This window comes from Babylonia areolata, chromosome 26, assembly GCF_041734735.1.
Source record: "Babylonia areolata isolate BAREFJ2019XMU chromosome 26, ASM4173473v1, whole genome shotgun sequence".
NCBI lineage: Eukaryota > Metazoa > Mollusca > Gastropoda > Neogastropoda > Buccinidae > Babylonia > Babylonia areolata.
In genome coordinates, this window is record NC_134901.1 from 37,612,029 (window position 1) to 37,622,971 (window position 10,943).

At 45.2% G+C, this 10,943-nt stretch overlaps 1 protein-coding gene across 1 annotated transcript; it reads right to left on the minus strand.

Annotated features, from left to right (window-relative positions):
• Window positions 1–1,289: 1,289 nt before the first annotated feature.
• LOC143300308 (cerebellin-1-like) lies at window positions 1,290–7,190 on the minus strand. Its single transcript, XM_076613905.1, has 3 exons — window positions 7,016–7,190; window positions 4,185–4,356; window positions 1,290–1,518 (listed from the first exon to the last, which is right to left on the minus strand). The coding sequence occupies exons 1-3, from the start codon at window positions 7,188–7,190 to the stop codon at window positions 1,290–1,292; spliced, it is 576 nt and encodes a 191-aa protein (XP_076470020.1).
• Between the last annotated feature and the right edge of the window lie 3,753 nt (window positions 7,191–10,943).

Genomic DNA, 10,943 nt, shown 5'->3' on the forward strand with positions numbered 1-10,943 from the left:
ACACACACGCACATACACACACACGCACGCACACACACACACACACAAGCAAACACAAAACAGAAAACAAATAATACAACACACACACACACACACACACACACACACACACACACAAACACACAAGCAAACACAAAACAGAAAACAAATAATACAACACACACACACACACACACACACACACACACAAGCAAACACAAAACAGAAAACAAATAATACAACACACACACACACACACACGCGCACGCACGCACGCACACACACACACACACACACACACAAGCACACACACACATACACACACACACACACACACACACACACACACACACACACACACACACACGTTTTGCAATGATATAAATGATTATTCATGTTTCCATGATCACACGATCCAAAATATTCTGCTGTTTTTTTGTGTTATGAAGCAGTTCAAAGTCCAGAAATATTACAAAGTAAATAAATGATTAATTAAAGAAAAAGGATGCTGAATAAAAATATGATAGTGCATAAAAACAAGTGATGGGTAACCAAATATTTCTGTCGTTATAAAAAAGAAAAAAGAAAACTGAACAGACGGAAATCTTCTGTCGTTAGAAAAGTGTACTATGAACAATCGGAATTCTTTCGTAACAGAATGATGATATGAACAATCATAATTCTTCTGACGGTATAAAAGGCTATATGGAGAATCACAGTTCTTCTGTCATTATAAAATAACACCATAAAGAATCACAATTTTTCTGTCTTTATGAAAGGGTGGTTTTGAACAATCACAATTCTTCTTATCATTATGAAAGGGTAATATGAACAACCACATTTTTTTTCTGTCGTTATGAAAAGATACCACAATAATCTGCTGTCGATATAAAAGAACACCACGAGCAATCATTAAGACCTGATTCACGCTAAACCCCAAACCCTCAAATACAAACAGACACTGTAACCTTTATCATTTAGTGGTGTTCAAAAATTAAATGCAGTTATCTTGCAGTTTATCTATAATACAATATTTCAATCGCATAATGTTGAGTGCGTCCTGGTTTTCCTAATATATGGAAGAATTCGAGATAAACCAGTATCTTTTCTTTTTTGGGACAGAATTAAGCCAAGGAAGCTTTCTGATAAATTCATCAATAACATCATCATGTGTACGCCTCAGACAGCTACCCTCTTTTGATTCTGCGAAATGCACAGACAGCGAAATATCTTGCCAGTTGATGCTGGATACGGCCAATACCCCCAATGATAAAAAAAAAAAATCACATGGACAGTTTCAGTCGCAGCTGCTACACATCAGGAGTCAAAAGAGCGCCGCCGAAAGAGGTCCAGGTCCTGGCGACGCCATCTTTCCAAAAGGAGCGGACCCACACGTGCTCTCCCTTGGTCGCGTGCAGCACCACGTGACTGCTGGCGGTCTGGGCAGAGTTGTCGGACTTGCCGCCGTGGGCTTCCAGGATGGTCACACCGCTCTTCAGCACGCTGTAGCCCATCTCCTGGTTTGGGAGAATCTCGCAGCTGGAGGAGTGGAAAATAATTATGTTTTGGGCACGCAGGTTAGGGCGATCTCTGGGGGGTGGGGGGTGGGGGGTGGGGTGGGGGTGGGGGTGTGGGTGGGGGGGGGGACCACACTCAATAATTCTACAACTCCTCCGTTCTTTGGAGGAAAATCTGTTGTCTGTCTCCCCCCACCCCCACCCCCACCCCATTTTTTTTCTCAGTGTTTGTGTGAATTTTCTGCGGTAGATTAGGTCAGGTGGAAGGGTAAGTTCAGGGGTGGGGGGCGGGGCACTAGGGTAAGGGAGACAATGGAGAGTAGGACCCGGTGGCACTAGGGTAGGGGAGACAATGGAGAGTAGGACAGGGGGCAACTGGGAGAAGGGGAGAGGGGAGATGGGGGTGGGGTGGGGGGGGGGGGCACAAGGGTAGGGGAGACAAGGGAGAGTAGGACAGGGGGCACTAGAACAGGGGAGACAAGGAAGGTGAGAGTGGGACAGGGGGCACTGGGATAGGGGAGAGTAGTACAGGGGGCGCTAGGATAGGGGAGAGTAGTACAGGGGGCGCTAGGATAGTGGAGAGTAGTACAGGGGACGTTAGGATAGGGGAGAGTAGTACAGGGGACGTTAGGATAGTGGAGAGTAGTACAGGGGGCGCTAGCATAGGGGAGAGTAGTACAGGGGGCGCTAGCATAGGGGAGAGTAGTACAGGGGGCGCTAGCATAGGGGAGAGTAAGATAGGGGCGCTAGGATAGGGGAGAGTAGTACAGGGGGCGCTAGAATAGGGGAGAGTGGTACAGGGGACGTTAGGATAGTGGAGAATAGTACAGGGGACGTTAGGATAGTGGAGAGTAGTACAGGGGACGTTAGGATAGTGGAGAATAGTACAGGGGACGTTAGGATAGTGGAGAATAGTACAGGGGACGTTAGGATAGTGGAGAGTAGTACAGGGGACGTTAGGGTAGGGGAGAGTAGTACAGGGGGGCGCTAGGGTAGGGGAGAGTAGTACAGGGGGCGTTAGGATAGTGGAGAGTAAGATAGGGGCGCTAGGATAGGGGAGAGTAAGATAGGGGCGCTAGGATAGGGGAGAGTAGTACAGGGGGCGTTAGGATAGGGAGGAGTAGGGGCGCTAGGATTGGGGAGATTAGTACAGGAGGCGCTAGGATAGGGGAGAGTAGGGGCGCTAGGATCGGGGAGATTAGTACAGGAGGCGCTAGGATGGGGGGAGTAGGGGCGCTAGGATAGGGGAGAGTATGAGCGCTAGGATAGGGAGGAGTAGGGGCGCTAGGATAGGGAGGAGTAGGGGCGCTAGGATAGGGAGGAGTAGGGGCGCTAGGATAGGGGAGAGTATGAGCGCTAGGATAGGGAGGAGTAGGGGCGCTAGGATAGGGAGGAGTAGGGGCGCTAGGATAGGGGAGAGTATGAGCGCTAGGATAGGGAGGAGTAGGGGCGCTAGGATAGGGGAGAGTATGAGCGCTAGGATAGGGAGGAGTAGGGGCGCTAGGATAGGGGAGAGTATGAGCGCTAGGATAGGGGAGAGTAGGAGCGCTAGGATAGGGAGAGTAGGGGCGATAGGATAGGGAGAGTAGGGGCGCTAGGATAGGGAGAGTAGGGGCGATAGGATAGGGGGAGAGTAGGGGCGATAGGATAGGGAGAGTAGGGGCGCTAGGATAGGAAGGAGTAGGAGCGCTAGGATAGGGGAGAGTAGGGGCGATAGGATAGGGAGAGTAGGGGCGCTAGAATAGGGGAGAGTAGGAGCGCTAGGATAGGGAGAGTAGGGGCGATAGGATAGGGAGAGTAGGGGCGATAGGATAGGGGAGAGTAGGAGCGCTAGGATAGGGAGAGTAGGGGTGCTAGGATAGGGGAGAGTAGGAGCGCTAGGATAGGGAGAGTAGGGGCGATAGGATAGGGAGAGTAGGGGCGCTAGGATAGGGAGAGTAGGGGCGATAGGATAGGGGAGAGTAGGGGCGATAGGATAGGGGAGAGTAAGATAGGGGCGCTAGGATAGGGGAGAGTAGTACAGGGGGCGCTATGAAAGGGGAGAGTAGGGGCGCTAGGATAGGGAGAGTAGGGGCGATAGGATAGGGGAGAGTAGGGACGCTACGATAGGGGAGAGTAAGATAGGGGCGCTAGGATAGGGGAGAGTAGTACAGGGGTACTAGGATAGGGGAGAGTAGGGGCGCTAGGATAGGGGAGAGTAGGATTGGGGGAGTCTACGGAGGGGAGAGTAGGGACAGTAGGCCCATGCCCATCCTGTTCCTTCTCTGTAACCTCTCTGTAGGAAACTGTTGATCATCAGTGTTGGTCACCCTTCCTTCTTCACCTCGTTCATCTTCACCAAGACCAAGACAGTCCTGTCATACATAACGATTCGCGTACACAAGTAGATATTTCTTTATTAAAAAAAAAAGAAAAGAAAAAAAATGGAAAGAAAAAGTAGATTTACTATCACTACTGCAGGACAGAACCCTCAGACCTGTAGTGTTGTGAAATCTTCCTTTGTTTGGGAATTTTGGCCTTAAAAGACACATGTCTTCTACTGCCGGAAAGAGCAAGGTGCAGAATAAAAGCATCTGCAAATTCATTCGAATTCATGCGTTATCATAAGCGAGCGTAGCTCATGCAAGCAAATAAGACAAGCAACAATTACAACAACAGCAGCTGCGACGCAAACATCACAAGACCCACCTCAGAAAAAAGGAATAGACTCCCGATACAGGAACGGTGAAGAAGCCGGTATCGGTATCGTAGTGCCCACCTTGGTTGTACAGCTGCCGATCAAACTTGACAATGCTGTGAAGCGTCACTGGATGGTTCTCGCTAACCAGTACGGTGAAACCCACTTGGGTCGAGAGCTGACCTGTTTGGGAATAGGGAAACATTGATCCATTTTTGACTCACTTGTGTAAACAAAGTGAGTCTATGTTTTAACCCGGTGTTCGGTTGTGTGTGTGTGTGTGTGTGTGTGTGTGTCCGTGTGTCTGTGTGTCTGTGTGTCCGTGGTAAACTTTAACATTGACATTTTCTCTGCAAATACTTTGTCAGTTGACACCAAATTTGGCACAAAAATAGGAAAAATTCAGTTCTTTCCAGTCATCTTGTTTAAAACAATATTGCACCTGTGGGATGGGCACAAACAAATAAAAAAAGAAGCCTAATTATATGCAAACTGCATTTACTGTTATATTTATGTTTTTTGTATTCTCTAAACTTGGCACTTTGACCTCTTATTCTGAACAACAACAAGAAGAGTCATCATTATCATTTTTTGTTCAAACAGGAACTTCTTTTGCTAAGCATGGAATTTTTTTAAAATTTTGCAAACGTTTTTGGTGCAGATAGTAAAAAAGGGAAATTACTCTATAATTAATGCTAGGGGACTTAATTTATCACAAGTGAGTCTTGAAGGCCTTGCCTCTCTTGTTAGATAAATACATTGTCCCACATGTTGTTCGTATTGGGAGCGTGCGGGAATGTGACCAAACGTGTGAATTTCTCTTTGGATATGATAAAGTTGAATTGACTTGACTTGATTTGACCTGACTTGACTTGACTCCACACACACACACACACACACGCACGCACACGCACATACACACACGCACGCACACGTACACACACACACACACACACACACACACACACACACACACACACACACAACACACACATTTTCACATTCCATTCAATTGAAGTTTTCGGTTATGGAACAGTCTCACAAACGAGTACAGTGGAACTCAGTTGGGTTGAGAGCTGACCTGTATGGGAACATAATAGAATGGTTTATTGATGCACCTGGGAAATATGGTTTTATTCCTAAAAAAACAAAAACACCCCCCCCAAAAAAACAACAACAACCCAACATGTTAACCAGAGAGGAAGAGAGAGAGAACGAAAGAAATGTTTTAATGAGAGATAGACACAAAGAGAGAGACAGAGACAGACAGACAGACAGACAGACACACACACACACACACACACACACACACACACACACACACAGATTTGATATATGAATTCAAATGGTTTATTTAGAAGGAGGCGGGGTGGGGATGGGGGTGAGTGAGTGAATGACATTTGTACAGGTGGGATGGGGAGAGGGGGGAGTGAATGACATTTGTACAGGTGGGATGGGGGGGGGGGGGAGTGAATGACATTTGTACAGGTGGGATGGGGGGTGGGGAGTGAATGACATTTGTACAGGTGGGATGGGGAGAGGGGGGAGTGAATGACATTTGTACAGGTGGGATGGGGGGTGGGGAGTGAATGACATTTGTACAGGTGGGATGGGGGGGGAGTGAATGACATTTGCACAGGTGGGATGGGGGGGGGAGTGAATGACATTTGTACAGGTGGGATGGGGGGGGGGGAGTGAATGACATTTGTACAGGTGGGATGGGGGGGAGTGAATGACATTTGTACAGGTGGGATGGGGGGAGTGAATGACATTTGCACAGGTGAGATGGGGGGAGTGAATGACATTTGTACAGGTGGGATGGGGGGGGGGGGAGTGAATGACATTTGTACATGTGGGATGGGGGAGTGAATGACATTTGTACAGGTGGGATGGGGGGGAGTGAATGGTTTTTGTACAGGTGGGAAGGGGGAGTGAATGACATTTGTACAGGTGGGAAGGGGAAGTGAATGACATTTGTACAGGTGGGATGGGGGGGAGTGGGGAGTGAATGACATTTGTACAGGTGGGAAGGGGGGAGTGAATGACATTTGTACAGGTGGGATGGGGGGGAGTGAATGACATTTGTACAGGTGGGATGGGGGGAGTGAATGACATTTGTACACGTGGGGTGGGGGAGTGAATGACATTTGTACAGGTGGGAAGGGGGGGAGTGAATGACATTTGTACAGGTGGGAAGGGGGGAGTGAATGACATTTGTACAGGTGGGAAGGGGGGGAGTGAATGACATTTGTACAGGTGGGAAGGGGGGGAGTGAATGACATTTGTACAGGTGGGAAGGGGGGGAGTGAATGACATTTGTACAGGTGGGATGGGGGGAGTGAATGACATTTGTACAGGTGGGAAGGGGGGGAGTGAATGACATTTGTACAGGTGGGAAGGGGGGAGTGAATGACATTTGTACAGGTGGGATGGGGGGGAGTGAATGACATTTTTACAGGTGTAAGGGGGGGATGAATACATGACATTTGTACAGGTGGGAAGGGGGGAGTGAATGACATTTGTACAGGTGGGATTGGGGGGGAGTGAATGACATTTGTACAGGTGGGATGGGGGGAGTGAATGACATTTGTACAGGTGGGAAGGGGGGAGTGAATGACATTTTTACAGGTGTAAGGGGGGGGGGGATGAATAAATGACATTTGTACAGGTATGTTGAGGGGATGTGAATGACAATTGTATAGGTAGCAGGGGAAGTTAAATGACATTTGTGCAGGTGGAATGGGGATGCGCGGGGTGGGGGCGTGGGGAGTGGGAGGTGGGGGTTCGTATGTTAATGACATTCGTATTGAATGTGTGTGGAAAGAACATTTTGGACACTCACCCACACTGGTTTCCAGCGCGTTCAGCTTAGCCGTCGCCCGGCCCAGCTCTGCACTCAGGTCCTCCACCTTCTCCTCCAAGGGCGACCGGTGGTCTGAACGTGGGACCAGGCGGTGGGCGTGAGCGTGAGTGACGTAAAAGGCCAGTATCGTCATCAAGCACGAAAATGACGTCATGGTGAAGAGAACCTTTGTTATCAGTTTCACTCTGTTACCCGATTACTTTTTGTTTCTGACAGACTCGTTAGCAGACGATGGGGTGGCACCAGCAAAACTGGCTGAGGATCGTGGACTATGGATAGCCTTTAACTGCCTGGATGCATACAAGGACGCGTGGGCATCTGAGTCCAAGTATTCTTTGGTGTTGATTGATTGATTTATCTATTCATTTATTATCTATCTGTTTCTTTCTTTCTTTCTTTATTGACTGTTCCCTTTCTATTTTGCTTTCATACCATACCCAAGTTTGAATCTAAAATATTTTGCTCTTTAAATAGATCAGTTGACTCTAATTTCCTTTCCACATGGGGAATATTATTACTCTTTTTTTTTTCTTTTTTTTTTTCTGTGTCACTTATTGTTTTCTTTCCATATACATGTATTTTTTTGTGTGCTTTCAATCCGATCTCACGAAACTTTAACTCACTCAGTACGGCCAGTCCTCTCTTCTCCTCTACACAGACACGGATATTTCACTCAGTAAAAGGCCGTGGCCCCTCATGGAAAAACCCATTTCAAGTTAGCATTCCTAAGACATTATAATGCACTTGATACAAAGACGTCGTTCTGTGGTTGACTGAACTGTGAGGTTTTTTTTAAACCCTTTATAAAATAAACGGCAAGCTGTTTAATCAATGATTGTTTCCTGTGCGCATGCCAAAAGCGTTGACAGGAAAGTGTGTCTGTTTTACTTTGTCCAGTGGGTGTCTGAATGACCCAACCTTTAGCTTCCGTCGTCAGAATTGTGGTATTCTTTGTCAACATTCACCTCTTCAGTATAAGAGCCTTCCGCTTGCAATATTTTGATGATGGTAATTGGGGTGAAACGCTGTTAACGTCGTCTCTTTCGCCGTTCGTATGGAGAGAGTTAACCACAGTCCGGAACACAGGGCAGGCACAACCTTTTCAGATTTATCCTTTTGGAAATTTGCGAACGTATGTTGGGGGCAGATCTCCTTTTTGAAGGGAGGAAGATTGATAACAGATCAATAACCCGAACTCCTGCAGAGGTACAGCTGCGTGATCTTCTGTTTGCGTAGTCTTTGGATAGCCGTGGATCTCCAAATCCTGTGTTTGTTTTGTAGCCACGGGACAAGGCATAGATCCATCACGTGGATTAAACGCGTGAGACGTAATCCTCGTATTGACACGATCACAGTTTCATTTAACCCATTGGATGCTGAATCTTCGTGATGTCAGTGAGTTCGAAGTGCAGTTACTAATTTTCTTTCTTTCTGTGACTGTCGATGGTGTGACTGATTTCGATAAACAAGAGCGATGCAATCCCAAGAATAAGTACACATGGATAATGGTGACTGGCGTCCTGACATGTAAGCTCTTGTCTTACTTAACACAGTGAGGTGACGGCCCTTCACTGACGAATATACATACTTGTCAGCAGCAGTAAAATGGTTAATCCCTACATTGACACATTGATTCGTTTTTATTAGATCTTCTTTTGTGTCTGTGTCATTCCTTGTTTGCAATCAACCAGGTGACCATATCCGCAAATCTTTCGTTTCATCCAGTATAGATTCCAATGTGTATTTTCGAATATAGCTGATTTTTTTTTTTTTTTTTTATCATCGGAAAAAATCATTTATTTGTTGAGATACAAGGGTTATTTTTCAATATGATAATACTTATAATAGTAATAATAAGATGAAGAACAATAACAAATAATAAAGAACAAGAAAAAAAGGAAATATTGACAGTGATACCAAATGTCACATCATGGCATGTATTCATGATGGCATAGCTTCAAGGAGCAACAGAGTTGTTTTTTTTGTCTTTTTTAAAATTTTAAATAAAGTGTTATTAAAGGATTAATACAATTATATTATCAATTACCTGTGGCAGCTTACTTCTTTTATCAAAATTAATGTACAAACATGTCAAATTTTGCAGTATATTCATTTCTGATATTGTTAAAAAAATTCTGTCAAACATGCATCATTCATACACTGTATTATGATGACAGTTTTCATTTTACTCAATGTTCTATTACCAACAGAGAGTATGGTAGCCATTTAAAAAAAACACACCCAAAAAACAAAATCACAGTAATTCATTTCCATTGTGTGTACATGCTTTTCTAACTTGTGTCTATACTTGAGGTCAAGCAGGAATGCTTGCAGAGTTGTATAAAAAAAAATTTGCCCATAATAACATTGTTTGCACTCAACCAGGTGACCATATCCGCAAATCTTTCGTTTTCACCCAGTATCGATTCCAATGTGTGTTTTCGGATATAGCTGAAAATTTTTAATTTTTTTTAAATTTATTTATTTATTTATTTTACCGACAGGTAGGCGAAAATACATTTGCTTCCAAAACAAGCTACCCCCCCCCCCCCCCCCCCCCCCCCCCCACCAGTTTCAGTTTCAGTATCTCAAGGAGGCGTCACTGCGTTCGGACAAATCCATATACGCTACACCACATCTGCCAAGCAGATGCCTGACCAGCAGCCGTAACCCAACGCGTTTAGTCAGGTCTTGAGAGAGAAAAAAAAAGAAAGAAAGAACAAAAAGGGTGAATAAATAATAGATAAATACACAAAAAAGAACTACTACTACTAATAATAATATGTATAAGGCGCAAAAACTTGATGAAGTCAACTATAAGCGTACACACACACACACACACACACACACACACACACACACACACATATATATATATATATATATATAATATGTATATAAACCATGATGGTTTGTCTTTGTTAAACTCTTCCACAATAACCATTTGTTTCATTATGGGTCTTGTGTTTTGAGATCCTATAGAGATATTTAGTCGAGTCGTTGATATTATGGTTCTGTCATATTTTTTTTGCAACCGGAAAATTAATAGTTGCCTCGTCTGTCTGATTTAATTTTGTTTTCTATCTTCAATTATTAATGTGTTTGTTTGAATGGCCAGTTGTGAAGTTAATATCTTTTCTTTTTTTTCATTGATTCTTTCGTCTGTGTATTCGTTGTTATTTACATTGGATACAGACATGGACTTTCAGCAACGCTTTTCCTGTAAACAATATCTTTTTGCCAGGAACAACCCTTTTGGTGCCGTGGGTTCTTTTACGTGCGCTAAGTGCATGCTAGCACATGGGACCTCGGTTTATCGTCTCATCCGAATGACTAGCGTCCAGACCACTACTCAAGGTCTAGTGGAGGGGGAGAAAAATATCGGCGGCTGAGCCGTGATTCGAACCAGCGCGCTCAGATTCTCTCGCTTCCTAGGCGGACGCGTTACCTGTAGGCCATCACTCCACTGTATTGTGTTCTACCTGTTTGTCTCTCTCTGTCTCTGACAAAATGCATTATTACGAACTGCTCACCTTCAATAAACCTGAACCACTGATATGTGTGTGTGTGTGCGTGCGTGCGTGCGTGTGTGTGTGTGTGTGTGTGTTGTGCGCGCGCGCGCACCTACGTACGTGTGCGTGTGTTAACGTCTTTTGATAAGTGATATTCGCACAACTGTGCTATGATATTCTGTAATGCCAATTGAGCCTCACGTCATTTTTGTCGCACATCTGAAGCGGTGCTTCAAAGGGATGACTTCGCACTGTGAGCGAACTGTCACAGTCCAAGGGAAAGAACTGCCAATAGAGACGTGCATCTGTGACAGTATGTCATGGTCTCCCTTATATGGTATCTGTCTCTCTCTCTCTCCTTCTCTCTGTCTGCGTGCGTGCATGCGTGACGTGTG